This window comes from Astyanax mexicanus, chromosome 6 (genome assembly GCF_023375975.1).
Source record: "Astyanax mexicanus isolate ESR-SI-001 chromosome 6, AstMex3_surface, whole genome shotgun sequence".
Taxonomy (NCBI): Eukaryota; Metazoa; Chordata; class Actinopteri; order Characiformes; family Acestrorhamphidae; genus Astyanax; species Astyanax mexicanus.
The window spans coordinates 44629026-44654727 of NC_064413.1; the positions used below are offsets into that span (position 1 = coordinate 44629026).

At 36.0% G+C, this 25702-nt stretch overlaps 1 protein-coding gene across 4 annotated transcripts in view; it reads left to right on the forward strand.

The window, feature by feature from the left end:
- The window catches only part of LOC103047759 (piezo-type mechanosensitive ion channel component 2), a 198019-nt gene that overhangs the window by 100071 nt on the left and 72246 nt on the right, over positions 1 to 25702 (forward strand). For all 4 annotated transcript variants that reach the window (XM_022673427.2, XM_022673428.2, XM_022673425.2 and 1 more), the window contains exons 5-7: positions 5256 to 5415; positions 22132 to 22429; positions 22543 to 22756. In XM_022673427.2, coding sequence (XP_022529148.2) covers positions 5256 to 5415; positions 22132 to 22429; positions 22543 to 22756 — 672 coding nt within the window. The remainder of the gene's footprint in view (positions 1 to 5255; positions 5416 to 22131; positions 22430 to 22542; positions 22757 to 25702) is intronic.

Below are 25702 nucleotides of genomic sequence, written 5' to 3' on the forward strand. Positions count from 1 at the left end.
CTTGTGAGAGTAAAGATTGGATTATATGAAGGCCAGAAGGGCAGCTGGACTCTTAAAATGCATTTAGTTGTGATTTCAGCACCACACAATTACAGCTCCCTCATCAGGACGACCTGTTACGATGCCCACATTTTCTCTCAGAGTTTCCGGCTTTTTCCCAGCCTCCTCTGGCCTATAGAGGAGAAAAGTGGTGATTTTTAGCAGATGCTGAAGCGATTTTGGCATGCCTCTTAATTTGTGCAGACATGGCTTCACAGAGTGTTTAATTCCACAGTAATGGGCAAGAAATATCTTCAGTGGTGGAAATGTACACACACAGCTAGCTGATCATATTCTGAGGAATAGCAAAATCAATCACACCTAATGAACTCAGGTCTTTTCTGATATTGGAATTGTTTTGTTGTTTCAGTTGAATAGAACAGATCTGAATTAAATATGTGGGTCAATTTTTTTATCAAATTTAAATTAATATATATATTTTTAAAAAATGAGTTTGTTTTAATTATGTCAAGACATTGTTTACATGCTGTATAGTAAATATTTAATGATGGCAATATTTTATAATTCTATAGAATTGAAATGTTTTATACTTATTCTGTGGCCATTTTAACAAAAAAAAAGAAAAATGTGTTTTAGAAAGTATAGTTTACATTTAACTTTGATTTCTACACAGTTAAAAATATACTGATGGTGAAGCTAAAAAAACGCTGTTATAATCATTATCAGGGTTATTAATATCACTGCACGTTTTGGGCTGGTTGACAATTTTCACTTTTTTATGATTTCTTTTGTAAAATATTTTCTCTATATGCTCTACTGTTCTAGATATAATCTAAAGCCATGTGAAGTCTGAAGCCATCTGTAGTTATGGAATATAGTTGGCAACCTTATGGCCAACTATAGCCATCTGTAGTCATGGAATTATAGTTGGCAACCTCTGCACACTATGCTCCTTAGTCACTTTTTTTATAATATCAGTGACAGTAGGCTTTGGAATATTAAGTAGTGAAGAACTTCCTATCAGGTACCACAAAAAATCACTATTCTCTCCCATATCAGTCTTTGTTTCCATGCTCATTGCATAAACAAGTGTTACATTTAATAAACCACCTTATAAATGTTATATATATATATGTATATATATATATATATATATATATTATAATATATATGTAATATATTATTTAAAAAATATGTTGGAAAGAATTAAACATACATAATATGTGTCTTCTAAGCTATATTTAAAACACACATTTTGATTATTAAATAGCCTTATTATTTGCTATAATATAGAGAATCATTAACCATTTTTTTATTTTGTTCTATGAATTCTTGTCCTAATATTCCTTTAGCTGTAGACTGAATTTGCATAGGAATGTGCTGGAAACTGTTTTAGGTCTATTTAGTTTATTAAAAGATCTCATGCTTCTGTTTGTTTGGACAGTTAGATCTTGGCAGTGCTGGATAGAGCTGATCTTTGCTCTATTTCTCTGCTATTCGTGCTATTTGAGCACTGGAGTTGTTCCGTGCAGGCTTTAGAGGTGGAGGTATTGTCTGAGGCTCTCTGGGCCAAATGATGCAGTGTGGATCTACCAGGCTCTTCATTATCCCCTGCTGATGTCCTGCAGACTGTGCCAACCTAAGTCTATTTCAATCCCCACCAGTATTCACTCACACTCATCAAAAAGAAATCCAACCCCTGCACAAACACACGGCCAGCCTTTGAATAAATGCAGGAATTTTAAGCGCTCAGCACCTTCTAAAAGCGAACTCAAGCAAGCAGCTCTTGTCCAGCCGACATTATTCTGGGTCTTTATTCTGAGTCTCATTTTTGGTCTGCTGCTTTCAGTGTGAAATTTGTCAGTGGGTTCGTTTTAACTCTCTTTACAGGCCAGAGATGCCCAGTTAATCGCAACACTATCTTCTCCCCAAATCAGTGCCATCTGTAGAGCCTTCCCGCTGCCAGCTCACACTTTTTTTTCTCTTTATTAGCATGCTGAGATGAAAGGCGACCTTAACCAATAGTGTAAACTGTTTAGATACAGGGAGGCGTCTTTCGAAACAGCCAGCGCTCGATGAACCAATCACAACGCTCGCAGCTTTTTTTAAGCGTGTCAACTAGAGGCGTCTGCCGCTTGTTAAATTTTATGTAGCAAACATAGTGCACTTCAAAGTGGCTGCATCCATGCTAGCTGGCAGTGTTTCTGTTTGAAAGCAGGAATTCATGTGGAGTGAACCCGTGTGTATCCAAACATTTGTTTAGAGTTGTATGCAACCCAACAGCAACAAGGAGAAGAAGTAGATTTATTGCTGTAGTTTAGGGATAGGAGCTCGGTTGTTTTTGTTAGCATAGTGTGGATGAATTAATTAAAGAGGAGTATGAACAATAATAAATGATTTTAGAAACATTTGTCTACTTAACTGCACTGACTTGCAGTGTTGTAATAGTTATAGAGTCTTTCTTTGGTCTTAGAATGCACATAAACAGCCTTTATACTGGCCTTGTCTCAGGACACAACATTTTATATGATAGTGCTATAAATTGTTCTTTGAATTTCTCCATAGAAGAACCACTTTTGGTGCCATAAAGAACCATATTTATAATAGAGATGTGTTAAGATGTGTGAATTTATGCTTTTGTGTTGTAGCTGTGTACACAATGCTATAAGTTACGCTGTGCACCTCCCTAGAAATGTAACTATGCATCACATCAACACACACTGTGATTGGTCAGCTAATCTTCATGTTCCCGCCTACACGTTCCCATCCTAGTGCTTAAACTGGAGAGCAATGCAGACGCACAAATGCACAAGAATAAACTAATAAACAATGGTGTTATAGTCGCAAAAATATAATTTAGGCTTGAGTGTGAAGAACCTGAAGCAAATAAATTGAAGGTTCTTTAAATATTCTTTATAAAGGTTATTTTCACACACACATCACTTTTGAAAACATGCTTTATGGAAACAGGAATCTGGATACAGCTTGTTTAGTCCCTGTAGTACTCAAGTGATGCCCAATCCAATAATATGAGATTAACTAAAACTAATAACTGAAGAAAAGTAATTTCAGTATTGAAAAACTAGTGCGTATATAGGTTTCATGGCTAAATTGGAGCCTGGTGGCCAATCTTCATTAATTGCACATTGTACCAGTAAGAGCAGAGTGTGAAGGTTCAATTAGCAGGGTAAGAGCAAAGTTTTGCTTAAAGCATTGCAATGCACACAACACTATGGATGACAAACCAAAAGAGTTCAAAAGAGGACAAATTGTTCAAAAGAGTTCAAAAGAGTTCAAAAGATGACAAATTGTTGGTGCACGTCTTGCTGGCGCATCTGTGACCAAGACAGCAAGTCTTTGTGATGCATCAAGAGCCTCTGTATCCAGGGTAATGTCAGCATACCACCAAGAAGAATGAACCACATCCAACAGGATTAACTGTGGACACTGTGAGAGGAAGCTGTCTAAAAGGGATGTTCGTGTGCTAAACCGGATTGTATCCAAAAAAACATAAAACCACGGCTGCCCAAATCACAGCAGAATTCAATGTGCACCTCAACTCTCCTGTTTCCACCAGAACTTCCGTCGGGACAATAAATTATTGTGGTCTCAAACCAGGTGTTTCAGTTTCATTGTCCAACCCCTGTATATGTATATATTAGTATATTGTAAAAGTATATTGTAAAATAACACATATTGTTTAAAAAAAAAAGAAGGGCGAGATTTTTAGCGGTAATGGAAATAAATTACAAAGCCTTTGTCTGTAGTTAGATAGACAGACAGACAGACAGACAGATTATTGATCCCCCAGCACCTTAAGTTCAGCTGTACAATTCAGTCTCTTAACAGGACTAAGTCTCGGTTTCAGCAGCAAAGAGAGGAATTGAAGGTCTGGCAGGTGAAGGGCAATAATAAAGTCACTGGTAAGATGAGAAAATAAAAATAACAAATGCAGCAGTGCTACTGGACAATAAAAGGAATACTTGCCCCAATACTTGTGTCCATATAGTATATAATGAGTGTAGAAAGATCTTCCCTATTCTCTTCTCTACTTCTCTACTACTGCTACTGGTCTTGATCTAGTCTTGGACTCTGTGTGTCCAGTTCTCGGCCCCTGCCTGGTCTCACCTTTATTGGTGTTGACTGCAGCACTAATGATATGCAAGGAGCTGCTTGTGTTCTCAGGTTTTTGCCAGCACAAAGTTAGCATAGCACCACAGTGCTAATATAAAGCTTGTTTTTGTGGCTGACCTTGCTGTGGCTTCTCCCGCAGTGTTCTGAGATGAACCCTGTTTGTTGCTGCGCTCCGCTCGTCCCCCAGTATAACTCATCCCAGTGCTGGGGTTTATGGGACTCTGAGCTCGCGCCTGCTTTTTAATGCACTCCAGTTTTACAAAAGACCCTCTACTCTTAACTCAGAGCCGTGTAACCCAAGCTTCACTATGTACAGCATTTATAGATCTGAAAACGAGGCTCTGTGCAGCTGAGGGCGTCTGAACGGAGCGGCGAGTATGAAACAAGTGGAGATTCAGTGTTCAGGAGGAGAACGTGCAGCTCTTTAAAGAGAGACCGGTCTGGGGATTGAATGTATTGGTTTCATTAAAACGGTTCGTGAGCCAGGGGACTCGATCTGGGCAAACTGCGAAAAACGCTGCAGCTTACTGGAGTGCGGAAATGAGAACCAGACGAGCCAGTGCTTTAACCAAGGACACTGGGAATCATAGGCCTTTATTGTGGGATCGGGTGTTTGTGTAGATTGGTGTGTGCGTTAAAGGAGTACTGCAGCTCATTGTTGCATTAAATACTATAAAATCTGACATCATTTTTCTCAAGGGGGGGTTATATACGATTTGAATGCACCTTTCTTACTACAGAACTTTTTAAATACCGCACAATTTTTGGGCAGAGATGAAGAAATGCATAAAAAGAAATGTAATATAGTACACAGACCATGTTGGTTCACAGCATCCCTAATTGTATATATTCTAATACATTGAAATTGCCTATGAATTAATAATTTATGGACATTTTATTTTTTTCCTTTTTTTAAATATATCAGAAAAATATTGCTAACACTTTAGAGATAATGTATGAGAGTACTATAATATGCCTCATCATGTGGGCTCAGGCCTATAACCACAGTACTCCAGTGCCAATATCTCACATACTGTCACACTTCACATCATCTGTTAAAGTTACAAAGAAGGAATCAAGTTCATATTAAATTATTTGTGTATTTGTGTGTTTCTTCACAGTGTTCGTGGGGCAGATGCAGGGAATGGCATCCGGGTGTTTATTCCAGACATTGGCATGTTCATCGCTGGTCTGGTTACGTGGCTCCTGTGCCGCAGTCTGGAGAAGCCTCCAGTAAAGGACATCTCACAGCTCAACACTGACTTCGAAACTGACAACCAGGTAAGCAAACACTGCTTTTATTGAACAACAAAGCATTTATTGAACATTGTATAATTAGTAAATTTGTGACTTCTGGTTTGGGTGATAAATCCCAAACTCTGAGAGGCTTTTTTGGATGGCAATTAAAATTTGTACTGTTTTGCCTCAGAATTGTTGGTGAGGTACTGTACAGCTCACAGCTGCAGCATCGCATAGCTTAACATAGCTTGTTTTTTTGCCAGCTAACAAGAATATTGGTTACATTCCAATTTTACTTAAATATTCTCAAATATCAAGAATACATACTTGCCAAACCCACATTAATAATATAGTATTATATTATATATAAGGGATGTGCTGAAAAAAAAAATAGTTTTTTTTTTTATTGATTTTGATATTTACTGTATATATTTTAATTATTTGTTTGCACTAAATATGCTTTATTTTGCTTTGTTTTATTTTGTGGTAAATTTTTGTTCTTACATTGCTTTATACAAAATCAGATTCTTGGTAGGTTATATAAGTAAATAGACAGCTGTTTCTTGTTTCTTCTATTGAATGTATGACATTGTTAGATAGATAGATAGATAGATAGATAGATAGATAGATAGATAGATAGATAGATAGATAGATAGATAGATAGATAGATAGATAGATAGATAGATAGATAGATAGATAGATAGATAGATAGATAGATAGATAGATAGATAGATAGACAGACAGACAGACAGACAGACAGACAGACAGACACTGTATTGATCCCCTAGGGGAAATTCTAGACATCCAGCAGCAGGTATGTATAGTACACAAATTTACAAAAAGATAAAATATAATGATACATATAAATACAACAAAATAAAAAATAAAATGAAAAGTATAAAAGTACAGTCTTTAATATGTGTGTGTGTAATGTAAAATGGAGGTAGTGCAGTTGAACACAATAGACAGTGAACACCAGTTGATGTGCAGTTGTTGTATTTATGCTAAATAATACTAATATAAAATACATTTTGAAATCAATTTGTAAAAATATTTATATTTTGTCATATCGTCAAGAATATTGTAAGAATTGTAATTGTAAGAAAGAATATTTCAAAAATACCCTATAGTACTGGGAAATTGTTTTTGGCCGATTTTAATTTTACAGTGTAATTCAATTTATAATTGTTTACCCCAGTTTATGTAGATAGCATTACTCTCATTTAAGCATGATGTCCTGTTAGCTAGCTTTTAGCCTAGCATTAATATACATTTATTTGCTGTTAAGTTCAAAGAGAGAAATCACATTTTTAGCTTCTTTAAATTAGTTGGGAGTGATAAATAATTAATATAAACTATTACCGTTCTTTTATAAGTGCCAGCAACAACTGCAGATCTTATGCAATTAAGCTGAATTTTGGAAGAATATGTTTTTAGGACTTTTGCATTTTCATAAAAGGTATATTTTTATCTCCCTATCCTTTTTCATCATTTCCGTTGGAGAGCCATTACTGATTGATAAATGGAGAACTCTCGATTTTGCTAACAGTAGAGTTAGAGCATGTCACCCCCTTTGCTCTCGTGTCAGAGCTGCTCTCTCTGCTCTACATGAGCTCTGTAGATTAATCCTCTCCTGGACCATGCAGCCAGGACCCACAATCCATCTTCCTCTTTTACTGCGGGAGGCTGCTCCTTTCCAAACAGACAGAACGGCCGCTTTGACGATAAATTATGATCCGTGGCTCTGAAGAGGATAATAAGGCACACCCATTACTGTCTGGATGAATACCAACCAGAGACGTTTTCACAGTGCGCCGTTTCTCCCAAGACTCCTGTTGCTCTCCCTCAAAGCTTGAGCCGAGCTGCTCTGTGTGTTACGGCCTGGAAATCATCCTCAGTGAAGAGAGTCTGCCGTTGCATTTGATTGGCTCACTCGTGTTCTCTCAGGGAGAGCTTCCTGTGCCTCTGAAGGCCATTCATCAGTTATCTGGTGAAGCTCATTCAGCGAGAGATGAAAGTTCAGAGTGCTAAAAAAAATTTGGTTTAAAGTTGGGTACTGTCAATGATTACCATTCACATTATACATCATACCAAACCCCACAGACCCACAGACATATTGGTGCCTTGGTGACAGACTTTTTTCCAATGAGAATAAATCACTGGAGCCTTAATATTTGGCTGTTTTTTCATCTAAACATAGTGTCTGAGTTAAGGCCTGTGTGCAGTCACAGTAAGTAAAGCCTTTAGGGATTATCCCTTACAATTAGTAACCCATAAACTGGGCTCTGAGTGGCTCAGCAGATTAATGCCCCTGACACTATGACCCAAGGATTGCAAGTTCTTGCTGCTTTGGCATCAGCAGCCGGAGCCAGAGAAAGCAAAATTAACAATGCTCTCTCTGGGTGTGTATATGATGCTCTCCCTTTCCTTATCAATCCTATTATGGTGCTAATTTGGCACAGGCAACTATTGGCTGATGTATAAGACCTAGGGATCCAGTACTTTCCTCTGAACACATTGGCTGCATAGTGATGCTGCAATTGTAGCAGTTTGAAAAAAGCTTTACATGTACGGAGAAGGCATGTACTTGTCTATACCCTCCTCGTCTTGAGAGCATTGCAAGAAAGGGGAAAGGGGAAGTCCTAATGCATGGTTGGTGGGTTAATTGGCTCAGATAAATTGGGTAGAAAATTCTATTTTTTTTTTCTTATATGTTAAGAGTGTATTTTTACAGACAAATAATAGAACATGCAGGTGGTATTGGGCAAACATTAGATGGGCCCCAATATTTTTTTTTTGTATCTTTTGGACTGCAGCAGCTTCCTTTGTGGTGCTCTTGTAGTGATCTTAAGAATGGAAGAGTGATCCTAGAGAGAGTAGAACCAGTCTGACATGTTCTTTACAATTAGACAATTTGTCTAATAGTGGACTGATAAACATCCAATCCTTTAGTAATGATTTAATAGCTTTCCTAGCTTCATGCATCGCTATATTTTCTAGGGTTTTGCAATAAGGCATGAGTCTTTCTTAAGAAGCAAATTTGCCGGTAATCAAGCCTATGTGCCTTTATTTTAAGAGTAAAACACCTGAAAACACACACTTTTAATCTTATATCCTTAATTGAAACACCCTTAGTAAGTGGGTTATTGGAGAAGACATTAACACAGAGGTTCACTTACTTTTTATTGGCTGCAATGTGGACTTTCCTTCACCCTAGAACACTAATGTTAAAATTAGTAACACCATCACTAACGTTGGGTATACACTGTATGACAAGTTTTAGAACCCTTCTTTGATTTTACAACATACAACATCACATAAAATAAAAAGAAGGTACCATGGATGACCCTAGAAAAGAAACAGATACATTATTAGAAAGTCAGGGAATCAACTATAAGTTTAATGACATCAATGAACGCCCTAAAGCTACCTAAAGTCATAATTAACACAATGAAAATCACATGAAAACAATTGTGTGGGTGAAAATGACCCGGCGTTAGCGTTTTACTGTTAATCTGGTAGACGTAAACAGTACAAATGTGTTATTAGTTTATTAAGAAAGAGTTTGTCAGGAATGTGGGCTTAAATAATGATTAGGAGTACATAAATCCGGGCAATTCCAAAGGGTACATATGTGGGCCCACTGTAATTGTAGTTGGAGAAATCTTTGCCATTTAAGTTGTATCAAAGTATTGTTCTGTGATTTCAAGAGTTTTGCTAACATCAGTATATTGATGATACTCCCTTTTCTCACACTAGTGCATAATCTCAAATACTGAAAGATTCCACTTTTGTATTTGTTTCATCTGTCTGTAGAACATTTGCCCAGAAGAGCTGTAGAACATCCAGGTGGTCTTGGGCAAACTTGAGATGGGCCTCAATGTTTTTCTTTTTTTCCTCTATCAACAGCAGCAGCATACTTCTGGGAGTGATTTTAGGAATGGGATGATCATAGGGAAAGCAGCAATAGTTTGGAATTTTCTCAATTTGTTGACAATTTGTTGAACACACTGGTGCAGAATCTCAAATGTCTCCCTACCCCCTACACAGTTCACTATATGAATGTTAGAATGATGACTCCTGCACCTGCATGACTCCAGCATTCTTTTTGTAGTTCATTCAAATTTATTGGTATGTGAACTCTTTCGGTCATTGAATGTGTGCTGATGTTGTGTTCAATAAAACCATGCAAACATATATATTTTTGTGAGGTATTAGTTTAAGCAGACTGTGTTTGTCTATTGTTGTGACTTAGATGAAGATCAGAACACATTTAATGACAATTTTATGCAGAAATGCAAGTAATCCCAAAGGGTTCACATACTTATTCTTGTAACTGTATATCATCACTGTCCATTAAAACAAACACTGGATCTCCAACAGTAGAAGGCAAATTACATTTAAATGTTAAATGGTCAAATATGTAAAATATGAGTTTTACATGTATTTTTTTATATAATATTTAAAATATAAAATATTAAAAAAAATAGTTAAAATAAATAATTTATTAAGGGTATTTATTAATATAAATACTTCTAAAACATTATTAGGCACTTGCAACACATAAATAGAAAGAATAGCACTGAAAATGACTTTTATTTAACATATGTAATAAAATATATATATAAAGTCATTTTAGATGTTTAATATTTTATTATATTTAGATAAATAAAGTTTACCACATAACCACATAAATGAGGTTTAACAGTAAAAACAAATGTGAAATCACTCTTTGATACACAACAGGCCAGTTTTGCCCTTTCCTATTTATGTGTTGTAACTGCTTATTAATAGTTTCTAACCTAATAAATTACTATTAATAAACTACTTTTCTAAACTATGTATACACCTTTTATAAGGGAGCCTTATTTTAAAGTGCTACAGAGTATTTTCTCTGGTTTATAAAATGGACAGATAAAAATTTAGATGTCTGTGGCTCATGACTATAAAGGATATAGCAGATTTGTCAGTATATTAAACAAACAGGTCACAGCAACATGAGTTTAAATCACCAAGTGAACTTTCCTTTAGATATTAAAACCTTTCAGCAGAATCTTTTTATTGTGTTCTTATTGGCAGTAGCCCCACAAGTTAAATTCACTTCCAATATGATGTGTGTGAACAGTTAATTGATCCTGTAAGAGCGAAAATATTTCAACAGCATTGATTTCCGTTAAGTGCAGGCTCTGAACTCGATCCTCTCATTCAATTTAAGATCCTTTAGTTCCTATCATAATAACTGCAGCCCCTTTCCTCTGCCTCTTCTGTCACACAACACACAGCATAATGCCTCAAGCAGCTAAACATTACGCAGCCTGGGGAAAACATGCTATAAAGACTTTACCAGACACAACAAATGCTCTGCTGCACCCACGTCTACAGACTCCAGCATGACCTTTTTCCTCTCTTTCTGTGGAAACAGGAATATTCAGTTTCTCTAGAATAACTGAAGCAAATGATGCTTTATTCTGTAATATAGATCTGTTTTGTTGACTCATAGATCCCAACACAGCAGCTCCAGGTTTAAGTTGATTGTTATTCCTTGTAAAAGAAAAGTGCATTTAAGTATGTATTTTTTGAAGTACACGTAACATGGAAAAGTACATACATTTAGCATTAAATCAAATTAAATTAAAACTTAAATACATACTACATGTACCATTTTGAAACAACTCATGGCAATTTAAGTATGTTTTAATTGTATAATTGTGTAATTAGGCTATATTCAAATGCAACATGAAAGCATTTCATTGTGCTTTTGAGTGCTTTATTCATATAACTTCTCCAACCTTAAGTAGATTTAAGTGTAAACCTTAAGTATATGTTTGTTTGTTTTTTTTTTGTTTTTTTCATTTTTATACATTGGAAGTATATTGTAAATGTACTAATTTGCAAATTGATGCACATATAAAATACAGATACAGTATATAATTAATGCCACTACATATATTATCTATATTATATTATCTCTCAACACAATATATAGTTCAAAGCATATTCCTTAAAAATACATTTTATGGGCATACAGAGAAAGTATATTTAATGTGTATTTTTACAAAGTATATTCAATTGAAAATGTACTTTTAGTATTCTTTACCTAATTTGCACATACTTTTAATGCTCTTAACTATACTTCCTTTTCACAAGAGATACCCCACAAGTGAGCAATTATTTTGAGGTAAATTTTAGCACAATAAAAGCTTTTTAAGAGCATTTCATGGAAATGACCATAGTTAAAAAGCTGCCGACTGTAAATTTCATTCTGAAGAATATATTCATTCCAATTTTATTTGGCTAGAGTGCAGATTTTTGAAAAACAGTCAATACGTTTTTTGACATTTTGAACTCTATGATACACATAATTCCAAAATTAGGTGTTCTGGGTCTCTGGACAGTAGTACAAGGTCTGTCTTATGTCTTTTAAAATTACCATGTTTAGAAAATAAGTGAAATATACAGCTCTGGAAAAAATCAAGAGACCTCTTTAGTTTCTGAATCAGTTTCTCTGATTTTGCTATTTATAGGTTTATGTTTGAGTAACATGAACATTGTTGTTTTATTCTATAAACTACAGACAACATTTCTCCCAAATTCCAAATAAAGTTTATATTCATAAAGATTTAAAAGTTCAGAAATCAATATTTGGTGGAACAACCCTGGTTTTTAGTCACAGTTTTCATGCATCTTGGCATGTTCTCCTCCACCAGTCTTACACACTGCTTTTGGATAACTTTATATTATTCCTGCTGCAAAAATTAAAACAGTTCAGCTTGGTTTGATGGCTTTTGATCATCCATCTTCCTCTTGATTATATTCCAGAGCTGTAGGTCTGTCGTTAATAAAGCAAATGACTCATCATTAAAATCATACATTTCAGTTAATAACACCATAGTTTGAATATTTAAAAAAAAAATACATATATATATATTTACTATATTTGTATAGTTTTTGGACTCTCTTTACACTTTTTGATAGCAGATATTCAGCATTTATTAGAGCAAACCTGGTCAAATTCTTCACAAAATACATAAATTTTACTTCTTAAATATGATATATAACTAGCCTAGAATATTAAAGTAATATCATGCATGTGTTACTCTTATATATATTTGTATTTGTTTGGCAATAAGTAATAAAAATGTACTAAACATGAAATTAGTGATATAGATGTTAGTAGCCTTTTCTTTAATATGGCTTTATTAGTGTATTTTCTCTGCATGTCAAATTTGTATTGTGATACATTGTGTGTATTATAAAAATGTTAGAGTTAGAGAGGGCTAAAACAATACCAACACTCATCTTACCACTCTGTTTAAAACTTTAAAACCCCCACCATCTCAGCTTATACAGACCCTCGCTAACGGGAAGCGTTCACTAGATTGTTTCAAAATGTTCTGTTTTTGAACTTGTGCTAGAAATAAGAACACCTCCGCTGTACGACGCCTCAGTTTTGCCCAGTCTTGGTTTCTCGAGTTCTGCCAGCTCTGCTCCTGTTTGCCCTGGCGGCAAGGCCCCGGTCTAATTTCCCCTCCGCTTGGCATAAAATGTGTTTATTTTTGATGGTTCCTCTCCACCACGCCTTCTTTTGCAATCAGGGCCAGTATTTATGCAGGTAAATGGCTTGTTTGACGTGAGCGCTGATGTATGTGGAGTCAGACTGCAGCACACACTCACGGGGAAAGTGACAGGTGGAGCCTGTAGATTGATGGACTGTTTGTGAGAGAGAGGAAGTTCATGTCCAGTAAGCCTGACCTAATATCTATAAACACGCTCGCCATCTTTCTTTGCTCTAATATCTGTCACGACATGCCGCTTGCTGGAGCTGTTCCTCACTGCACTTCTGTTTCTGAGCTTCAGACTCAGGTCAGAGCTAACATGGCTTTATTTTATCACTACTAATAATGATAATAGTAATAAAAATAAAAGCAATATAACAAAATAATACAGCAGCAATACTTTATGTTTTATTATTCCATCACTTTCTCCTAAAACCAAAAATATCAAAGCCATTTTTAGCATTTTTTTTTTTTTTTTACTATTTTATTTCAATTTTTTCCCATTTTCTCCCCAATTTACACGGCCAATTACCCAACTCAATCACCAGGTCTCCTCCTATCACTAGTAATGCCCCAACACACCAGGAAGGTGAAGACTAACACATGCTTCCTCCGATACATGTGAAGTCAGCCACTGCTTCTTTTCGAGCTGCTGCTGATGCAGGATTGCCGAGCAGCCAGCGCGCTTGGAGGAAATCGGTTCTGATACATCAGATCACAGATGCCCTGTGCTGCGGACATCACCCTTTAGTGATGTGGGGAGAGAGCGCCATCTACCCACCCGGACGGAGCAGGGCCAATTGTGCTCCCTCTGAGCGCCATATCAATAACATATCAATATACACTTCCAGTCAAAAGTTTCAGAACATCCCCATATTTTTGCCTTTATTTTTGCCACTTAAGCTCTTCAGGTCCAGTCAATAACCAGAAGTTCAAAATCCATTATACTTAATTTCACAGTAAACTGCCAGGGCCTATAAGGAAAATAAATAACTAAAATATAAAAAAATAATTGTAGTATTATATGAAAAACATGATTTTTAGCACATTGTTCATCGTTTAACAGCTTAAGGTTAGTAAGTTGCAATGGCAATAAACTGAACTTTAGAATTGATTAAAAAATATCAATTTACAAAGCCCTTGTCTGCAGTAAAGCAGTGCTGTAACAGATACAGTTACTACACTCTCCACTGTGGCATTTACACACAGTACATTCACACTTTCATTATAGTAACTAGAAAAAGACACAGCAACACAGAGAACTCTGTAACTATTAAAAGTTTAAGTTTTTTTTAGAGAAATTACAGATGAAGCCAGAGAGCGGTTAGTACTAGGTTTCCTACACCTTCAAAAGACTCTTGGAAACTGGAGAAAACTGGTACAGGAAGAATCACGTCTGGCTGACCCACATGGTTCAGCTTAACACAAGTCTCATTTTCAGCAGTGAAGAGAAGCATTAGAGTTCTGACAGGTAAAGAGCAGTACAAATCTAATTGCTTAGATGATTAAATAAAAAAGCAGCATGTCTGGGTCATACAGCACAACTACTGGACTATTAAAAAAAACTTCTAATAAGTGTGCACGCATTACTGACACAGATGTGCAAATGCACACACAGCTTGTATGTATCCTATAAATAATGTCTAATGCTAGGTCTGAGAAAGAGGCTAACTTTTGCGATCAAATCCTCACAGCAATGCTTCAAAATCTAGTGAAAAACTGGACAGTAGAGACAGTTACTCCATCAAAAACAGCCTAAGCAAATTAAAACATTTATTTTGAAAGAAACAATACTTTTGCCCATATAGTGTATGTGCATGTGTATGTGTATTTGTGTATATGAATTTACAGTACTACATATAATATATTATTATATTAGTTTATTACAGTAAGACCTGTTGCTTTCTGGTATAATATGTGTAGTCTAAATGCTCATTCAACCTGATTTCCTGCAGATGTCTAACTTGGCAACATGACCCACAAACAAACAACATGGATTGTTAATATTAGTCTGATATTTTATTTAGATTTTACAGTCTGTTGATTAACTGATTTTCTGAACTATAAATGTTCATGTTTCTTTGTCTTTTTGTTAATATACTCTAAATACAAAATGAAAGTTTAATATGCAGAAGTGATATTCTGGATGTTATCATTATTATATTTAATTGGAGCTGCATGATTTTAGAAACAAACACTGATATTGCATTCGATTTGTGTCTACGATATTTAATGAAATATTAAAAATATATGATTTTTTTTTTTACCAGAAGTCACCTAAAGCCAATGATTCAAGATATTTAATTGTTAAAAAAATTGAAATTAAGTAAATCTGTCACGTTCTCATCCTGTTCTGTCTCTCTCCTGTGTGTCTCAGTGTTTTTCTTGCCCTCCTGTTTGTTTATACCTTCCTTAGCACATGGCCCATGTCTTCTGTGCTCCCACCTGTGTTAATTTGTAGCTCCTCCCCCTCATTACCTGTGCCCAGGTGTTACTTGTTTCCTGTTCCCTCCAAGTGTATTAATACCCAGCGTTTCCTGTTTCCTTTGTCTGTACGTTTTTACGTATGTTTGGTTGGTGATTTTTCTTGAATTCCTAGTCTCTGTGTTTTCATGGTTTCTATGGTTTGGTTATCTCGTTTTATTTCAGTTTTTTTCTGTTTTTTTTGTGATAAATGACTTGCATTTGCGTCCGCTTTCCACGTCCTCTCCTTGCCTTTGCTGCGCCATTCCTGACAAAATCATATTGGAAAGTAGATGTCACTGAATATGAGAACAGTGTGATTTTATTTTCATCATTCTACAAAAAAGTACATTTAAAACTACATTTACTTATATTTGCTTTACACGACCTTGCATTTCCTGCCATGTGGCCGTTGCACATGCCCACATTGTGAAGACCATGTTGAAACAATATGTATCTACTACTCTGTCTCGGTCTGATGATAATTGTTGAATATGTTTTTTATTCTCTTCATATTCCCTTGGCTTCAGATCACATGTAGTGAAGTGAAGATGAAGGATTTGAATAAAATACTCAGTAACTGGCTCAGTTCTTAATCCAGCCATCCTGCCACTGAGCTAAACCCTTTATAAACTTGAGGGATTTTTGCTGCATGCAACATTAAGCTTAGTGCAATATTTATATTACCACACAAAGCTATGTGTGCAGCTCAGCCACACTCACTAACCTCCCTGTGTTTCTCTGCCATTAACAATGAGTTTGCATTCCAGCACTTTAAAGACTGGGGAAGGAGGACCATGTGTGCTCACGAAGGTGTGTGTGTGTGTGTGTGTGTGTGTGTGCACATGTGTGTGTGTGTGTGTGTGTGTGAGATAGAGAGAGAGAGAGAGAGAGAGAGAGAGAGAGAGAGAGACGGGACCACATCTGGAACAGATTAGCTGATGTTGTGTTTTCAGTGGCAGCAATGGTGCTAAAGTTACCAGGCCCCCTGTATCCCCTGCATTTTGTTTATTAAGACGTCAAGCCAAATTCAGCACCCTGGACAGCATTCATAATTCAGATTTAATTAGCAGTACCTTTTTAATTAGGCAGTGGAACTGACCAAGAACAGTTTTGGAAAGTCTTATTTAGGCCAGACTGTGGTGCACTGCTACTCTACACTAAACTGAGTTTCATTCTTATTCTAATTCTACAATGTTTCCAATCCACAGCATCATAGAATGTTAAACTACAATGCAGAACACTTGTAGTTCTAGAATGTTAAACTACAATGCAGAAAACTTGTAGTTCTAGAATGTTAAACTACAATTCAGAACACTTGTATTTCTAGAATGCTGAACGATGATACAGTAAAGTTGTAGTTTTAGAATGTTAAACTACTATGATACAGTAAAGTTGTAGTTCTAGAATTTTAAACCACAGTGTAGTAAAATTGTAGCTCTACATTGTTTAACATATGGTGTTGTAAAGTTGCAGTTCTAGAATGTTAAACTATGGTGCAGTAAAGTTGTAGTTCTAGAATGTTGATGCAGTGTAATTCTAATTATAGAATTTTGCACTACAATGCAGTATAATGTAAAATTATGAAACAGTGTATGTCCAAGAATGTTGAATCATCATACTGTGTAGTTTTATTCCTAGAATGTTTAATTCTAGAGTGAAACTCTAGTTTTAGGATGTTGAACTATAAAACAGTATAGCGCTAAATCTAAATTATTTAATTGTGTAGTTTTAGTTGTGTAATCTATTTTTCAGTGACATTTAATCAGGATTCTGTTGAAATCTAGTTTAGTTCTAGATTGTCAGTACTGTACTGCAGATATGTCCTGTTTAAAGTGTGGGTTTCTGTGAAACACATGGGAAACACCATAAAGGAGAAAATCTGAAAAGGCAGCAGAATCCAGTTCCAGAGAGCTGGAGTTGGTGGTCTCTTTCTCTCTGCTCTGATGAATGCCACAGCTGATCCTGCTACATGTGCCAGATGTGGCTCCACAAACACAAACAAACCCTCAGAATCACCGAATGTAACTCATTCAATCAATTACGATGCTCGGTGGTCTGAGATGAAACAGATCACGTGGGATTTTTCTTCCTGTCGCTGAGGCACGTGAGAGAGGTTTGTTTTTGTAACTTTGCCCATCCAGATAACTCCTTAAAGGATCCTCACAGAGCTCTCATTCACTACGGCAGGATGATAAATACTGAGGAGGCAAACACTCTGAGATTCCTGCTCTGAATCTTCAGCTTCTTCATATAAACTAGTAATTAACATCTACAGTGTAGCACAAAATCTGCCTGTCTTTAGAATGGAGAGACTTCCAGTCAGGTCACCTGAGAGAAACTTTCCGGATTTTCGGATAAACAGCCTCTGCTTTGATCTCTCAGCAGATCTGTTACACATGTCTGTGTAAACGTCCTGAGAATTACATCTTTAGGAAATATTCAACAACTGGAACAACTTTCAGACTGAGGTCTTAAAACGTGTGATCATGTGTCAGAAGCAGTGTTCATCGCTTTTTAATAATTAGGTTTGAAGTATTGTTTGCTTTTTTATGGCTAGAAAGGTTCCCGGTTGGGTTTAGCTTTTTTTTTTTTTTTTTAGACATTGCGTAGCACTAGTGTTGTAGTTGTCTGGGCCAGAATGAAGACCTTGATGAACCAAGCCTGAAGTGAGGCATTATGAGTGTTCTTTACTGGCTTTAAGTGAAGTGTGTTTTAAACGTGAAGTAAATGTTATCACACCGTACTGTAGGCATTTGAAAACACACTTCACGTAAAGTCAGTAATGACTGTGTATAAGGCTTAATAATGTGTTACACACTTTTATGAAAGCATATTTTAAGAAATCATAGCTGCATATTATAATGCATTATACCAACATATACCAAGTCTGTGGTATAGTGCAGTACAACACTACATTGTACAATGTAGTACATTGTCTTTAAGGTATTATGCATGTCATATAAGGCATTATGAACACAGGGTTCATAGGATGTGTTACCAAACTGTTTTCTTCTCTAAATCTGATTTTTTGGGTATTGTGTAGTTTTCACACATCAGAAAAAATATATATATATATATATATATATTATCATACGCTAGTATGGACTTCCTGCGGGTCTTATCTGGTGTTGGTTGGTGCTGGTTAACTAGCAAACCAGCCAATAAAACACTGCACATCCTTACTGTCACACACAAAAAAACTTGTTAAATCTACAAAAAGTTCTAAAGATTTTATTCTAAGTCTGCAGTCACTCCAATGGCCCTATTTTAGCGATCAATAGTGGAGCCATTAACCGTGTACTGAACTGCTTGATTTAGGGCGTCAGTGTGTCTTTGCTATCATAACGACGAGAAAAGTGCACAGCTCTAAATTCGTAAAAGGCATGTACTAATTATCTCAATTAATCAGTCTTACAGTGTGTTTTGGGCCTAATTAAGAGGGAGTGCTATAGTGTGTAATATTGTCACTGCGCAGATCAGCACAGCAGTGCCGTTATAGCACGAATCTTGAGTGTATTATTACGATTATACCACAGTTTCATTATCTCTGTTTATTGAAAGATTTTGAGTTAAAGAGGACGAGAAAACATGATCTGTTTGGTTATAAAAACTCTGCATGTTCAAATAGTTCCATTGCTGCTCTGTTTGTAGCTGTGCTGTTTGGCTTGTAAGCACTATATTGTTGCCAGGTTACCTGTATGTGGCGGAGTAATACATGGAGAGCTTCGGTTGCAGTGCATTACTCACATTGCTCACAGAAAGCCTCTCAGCCAATCAGATTGTAGGGTCTGAACGAACTGTAGTATAATGTGTAATAAACCATTAACGTGTCACTTGCCACTCTCTTTAACCAGCTTGTCTGTATTCCTGTATATGTTGCTATAGCTTAAATACTTCAGAACAAACTTGGGTTGAATTAGTCCCCAACCCACATGCTCACATCCCTGTCCCAAAGAAGAAAAGCTCTACATTTTTTATTCTCAATTTTTTTTCCTGCTACCATTACTGTTACTTCTGTAACTGGACTCTGACTGTCTGAATTGAGTTTGCTGAGTTATGCTGTCTGTCCTGATTAAATCATGTGTGCTTTATGAGACTGGAGCACAGTCACTTTGGCACTGCTAGAGCCAATCAGGGAGATTAGATTTACCTTAGATTAGATTGGGCAGGTACAGGGCAGTTCTCCATTTCCAGGCTTGTCCTCTGTGTAGTGTTACCACTGACATTGTTATGCAGAGAGAGGAATTTTTCAGCTCCGCCAGAACATTAGTTTTCCTTCATTTGAAGGAATGAAGATTTAGATCATATCAGTTTGCCCATAAAGTACAGCACTTATTATATTGCTTAATGTCTCTACAGTATTCCAGATGAGAGAGTTGTTGTATTTGTGTGTTAAATAGTGAGATACTGAATAGTGTTTCTGGATCAGTTTGTCTGATTTTGCTATTTATAGGTATATGTTTGAGTAAAATGAACATTGTTGTTTTATTTTTATAAACTACAGACAATATTTCTCCCAAATTCCTAAGAAAAATATTGTAATTTAGAGCATTTATTTGCAGAAAATGAGAAATGTCTTACATAACAAAAAAGATGCAGAGCTTTCAGACCTCAAATAATGCAAAAAAAAATATATATATCATATTCATAAAGTTTTAAAAGTTCAGATATCAATATTTGGTGGATTAAATCACAATTTTCATGCATCTTGGCATGTTCTCCTCCACCAGTCTAACACACTGTTTTTGAATAACTCTATTGCACACCTGGTGCAAAAATTCAAGCAGTTTTTTTTTTTCATTTTGATAAAATCAAAGAAACTCATAATTTTAATTTTAATAAGTGTTCTCTTATTTTTTCAGAGCTGTATACTTATGCTACTCATGCTATGTCTTCTCTCAGGAACATTTAAGAGATAATAAATAGTGAATAAAAATGTGACATCTTAATAGACAGGCAGGAGTTAATCAGGCACATGGATGTTCGTCCTGTTTCTGTTCCATAGGATGAATTTTAGCTTGTCCTAACTTTTTAAAAGGAGACTTTGGTGTAACAAACATCAGTTTCTATTGCACTTTTTTAATCAAATCACTAAAAAAATAATGTCTAGCACTTCTGTAAATGATGAGATGTGGTTTATTTTGATATCATATGTATTTGATTTCATATTATTACTGTGTTTACATCCACATCCAAATCCTCTCCATGACTGTAATGATGTTGTTATTGCCTGTACTCTTCATAAAGCAGTGGATTTTAAGTGTTTAAGTGCTTTGTGTCCTTTGGGGGAGTAACTTCAGAAGAGCAGAGTGAGAGTCTCGTAATAATTCAATTAGGTTATTGAATAAAACCTTCATATTGATTTTTTTTACTGATTTATGTTGAGTATGTATGTTGTTTTGTGTATGTGTGCTTTACTGCTATACTGAATAAGTGCAAGTATATTTTGATTATAGTTTTTATACTTTTAAATAAAGGATTGCAATTAGAAGCAAAATAGAACACCACGAGAAAACATTTCCCTTTTTTATATATATCAACTTACATTTTAAAGATACAATTAATAAATTCTAGCGAAAATGCACTCCTCTTCAGGCAAGAAGCTCACATCATGGTGGTCATAAATTACCCAGCTATGGTTAGCAACCTTACTGAAGATCAGTGATTACCTGTTCATCAGAAAAAATAGCCAGCTTGCCTGTTTATATGGCTGCAGCACACTGTTTGCGTACTGTTGTCTTTGCCTGGCAACCCTGAGTGTGGAAATGGGACTAGGGGAATGGTGGTGGGCAGATTTGGAGACCACAAGCCACACAGATTAGCCTGATGTACCTCACAGTTCAAATAGGAACATACTGGCCGAAGGTCTGCTGAAAGAGCTGCCATATTTCCTTAATACCTGATTATATATACAGTGCTTAAAAATGATGAGTTTCTTTTATTTTACCTCTGGAATATAATCAAGAGGAAGATGGATGATCACAAGCCATCAAACCAAACTGAACTGCTTGAATTATTGCACCAGGAGTGGCATAAAGTTATCTAAAAGCAGTGTGTAAGACTGGTGGAGGAGAACATGCCAAGATGAATGAAAACTGTGATTAAAAAACAGGGTTATTCCACCAAATACTGATTTCAATAATTTTATCAGATTTGAAACAGAAGTCAATGATCCAGAATTTCATGATACTAATAATGCACTTCAAATATCTCCATATATCCAGGATTAAAGTAAAATAATGATACTGGACAGATATAATAATCTGTCTCTAGTAGATATATAATAGGAAATGAGAACAGTGAATTTTCCTTTTGCTAAAAAACATCAAAAAAGTAGTACCCTGATGTGCTAATTAGGGGTGGGTGATTTGGCACAATATTTCAGGGTATAATATCGTTCACGATATTCAAAAATGTTGGTTATATTATTACGTACGATACGATATGGCACACCCTAGGTAGTAATACATATCTTGACAAGAAAATTTTATTTTACAACTATTCATAATGGACATTTTCTCAAGTTCATGTGTTAAGCTGTATTACCTCCATCTCCTAATATTGTTGACATGAACTAGCTGCACATAAAAGTTTGGGTCTGCATTTTTTTCTGTTTCAATGATGGCAAATAAAAAAGACTCAAAGAAATAATCTTTTCTCCTCAACAATAGCTTTTGAAATAATTAAAATTATGATTAAACATCTTGGACATGTTTTCTTTTTTTACTCATTGTAGGAGCAGGAGGATGAGGAGGAAGAGGAGGAGATTAAAGAGGAGAAGCTGGAGCTGGAGGACGACCTGCTCTTTGAGGAAGACTCAGAGCCGGTCGATATAGACTGTGAACTTCCAGGTGAAGAAGAGGATTTGGAGCAGGAAGAGCTAGAGGCCCTGCAGGAGGAGGAAGAGGAAGAGAGCACCAAGATGAAGATCCTGCGGCAGATAGCGGCTGTGGCTTCTAAAGTCAAAGAAATCATCGGAGATCTGATTACGACTGCAGGGAAAGTGGTCGTAACTATATTACTGGGCCTCACAGGTATACAGTGTGTAGTAGTTATACAGTCAGACTGTAATTTGAGTATTTAATGATTTGTTATTTAATTATTACAAGTTTATTAATTGTTACTTGTGTTCTGTGTCCTGCTTCAGGCATCATGCTGCCCTCCCTCACCTCCACAGTTTACTTCTTCACCTTCCTGGGCCTGTGCACCTGGTGGTCTTTCTGCCGCTCATTCGACCCCCTGCTCTTCAGCTGCCTGTGCGTGCTGATGGCCATCTTCAGTGCAGGACACCTCATTGTGCTCTACCTCTACCAGTTCCAGTTCTTCCAGGAAGCTGTTCCACGGGAAGATAACTATGCCAAGTAAGACATCACTGTATGCACAGCATATACTGCAGTATTAGAGAGTATGACTAGTGTTCTGGATATGGCTGCATATTATTTAATTTATAAAAGTGTCACTATTGATCAATGAGCAGGTGAATAACAGGTTGATTATTCTGATTATTTGAGTAATCAAGGTCCAAGAATGGAAATCAATCGACCTTTATTTTCACTCAGGAAAAACATTGAGGGTGACCCTCATTTACAACGTTTCCGAGTATTTACAACATCAAAGGGATTAAAAACATGTAATAATAAATTAGAAATAATAAAAAATAATAATAATAAAAATTAATAAATAAGTAAAAGGACTCATTTTAAATCAACATTTAATATATATATATATATATATATATATATATATATATATATATATATATATATATATATATATATATATATATATGTAAAACAGAAATTTCTAAAATACCATAAAATAAAATAAAATAAAATATGTTTAAGTAAGCAATGTAAGATACAACACTGACTAGGATGGAACCTTGCTTTTTACTGTGATGTTACCTAGTGTTGTAGTACTTGAGTCCTGTCTTGGATGATAAAAAAGCAGCTCTCGGCTTAGACCTAAGCTCATTTAGAATTGGTATTGTCTTGCTCATGGAGAGAGGCGGACTCAGAAATTGTTGTTGAGACCAGCCAAGTCCAATGCATCTGTTTTAGGTAACGTTTATTTAAAACTGAAATTAAACTTTCTGTAATCAGAGTTAATAACAGCAAAACATACTGTACCTCTGCTTTAAAGCTATTTTAGGTGTTTTAAGACTTAAAAAAGTCTCCTCTCACCACACAAATGATGCAATTCACTTTCTGCTCTGCAGTGCACAATCAAACAACACTGTATGCTCTTATTGTCTGACACTTTAATACTGCTGTTAATAGTACATACTGCAGCCACTGTCCAGTGTTTAAACTGAAGTGAAAGACACTATGCTGCCATTGGTTGATATTAAAGCCAGTGTGCTAGACTAGTACTGTCTAAATGTTATGATACAGTATAACAGAGGATATGAAGGGACAACTGATGTCTCAATGCTAATATGTCATGTGTGTTTTGCCCAGCGAATCAGCTATGGCTATATTGAGATGGGTTAGATTTTGTTATCTGCTAAATAGATGTTTAAAATGAAAGATACAGTCTATTTTTATAACCAGTCCACAGCCACATGCACATTTCTGTAACTGCTTTGTGACAACATCAGTTGTAAAAAGTGCTATACAAATAAATTGTATTGATTTGATTATTTTAGTGTAAAAGAACAGCTACTGAAGTTAGATTAGCTTAGCTTACCTTAGGGAACAGCACGGTAGAGTACTTTTTTTCTGGCACTGTAAGCATAGCCTTTCCAAAACTCTGACAAATATACTTTACTAAAAAAAGAAAAGGCAAGCCTAAGCCTTTCTTAAACAGGCTGGGAGAAGGGGTGGGTCCACCAAATGAATATGAACATTTTGTTGCACCTCTTGTACTGTATATATAGTGCATGCTCTGGTTGCAAATTTGACAACAGGGTAGACAATTTTGGCTTAATTGTTATGGAATTGAAGTCTTATATTTTGTGTTTTATACAGTACATGGTTCATACTATTGAACATGGCATTATAGTGGCCTATGGATTCCCTGTTTATTACCCAGATTTTAAAAGAATCATTACATCACTTTAAGTAATTGATTTTAATTATGACCATTCAGTAGTGATAATATTATTACCTGTAGTATGTTAATAATCCCTCTAAACACTTATTTATTATCATATCATAGTACTAGTTGAACAATGCATTGTTAGGGTATACCAAAGTGTTGCAATGGGTGCAATAGCAATATGTACCAATATAATTTCAAAAAGCAAAAAGCAAAAATTGCTGGTATTTTTCCATTGCATGCAGCCCTGCTTCTTGCCTAAGAATAGTTATAATGTTTTAAGTCTTCTGCTGCACGTTAGCAGCCTCACAGTTGGCCAAGCCCTTTCAGATGGTTTAGGTTTTGAGTTACCAGACGTCACCTTTCATTTCATTGTAGAAAGCAGAGCTGTGCAGAAGCAGCGTAATAAAGAGCATAAAACGTTTCGAGGCTGGCAAGCTTTGAGTCAGGTTTGTGGGAAGATTTATCCCATGATTCTCTGCACAGAAAAGGCTTTTCAGCCACATACTAACATTTCTGACAGGAGTCACTCTCGTGTGGCCTGTATCCCCACACTGTGACCAATCAGATTATGGCGCTATATGAAACTGGAACGTGAAACAAGAAATCAAGGATGGCTTCTGAAAGATGGTGATGGAATCATACTTGGCTGGGGGAGGGCTGGCACTGCGACCACACAGTCAGTCATGCTATGTTAGAGTGCACGTGTTGCAGCCGAGCTCAAACGGTCCCTGCCTCGTTCTTCAGTGAAGCATCCAGTACTGATCAGCTGTCAGTGTTGTTTTAGTATGCTTCTTGATTAAAGGCAGCATAAAGCATCTGAACTAGGCAGACAACAATGCAACAATGTGTGCATCTGTGCGAGGCCGGCCAGCCTGCCGTATTTCATCTGCTTTTGGCCTGGCTGAAGTAACTGAGACCTGAATGTGCAGAGAGATGGCTGTAGTACTGAAAAAGTGCAGACAGGAGAGTTTCTTTAACTCTCATGGGTCCACAAACTCTCTAAAATCTTATTGTTTCTATTAATATGTAATATCACATTTAAAGCTCTGGAAAAAAAACAAGCTGAACTGCTTGAATTTTTGCACCAGGAGTGACATAAAGTTACCAAAAGCAGTGTGTAAGACTGGTGGAGGAGAACATGCCTAGATCCATGAACACTGTATTTAAAAACCAGGGTTATTCCACCAAATATTGATTTTTGAACTCTTAAAACATTATGAATATGAACTTTGTATTATTTTCCTTTTATTATTTGAGGTCTGAAA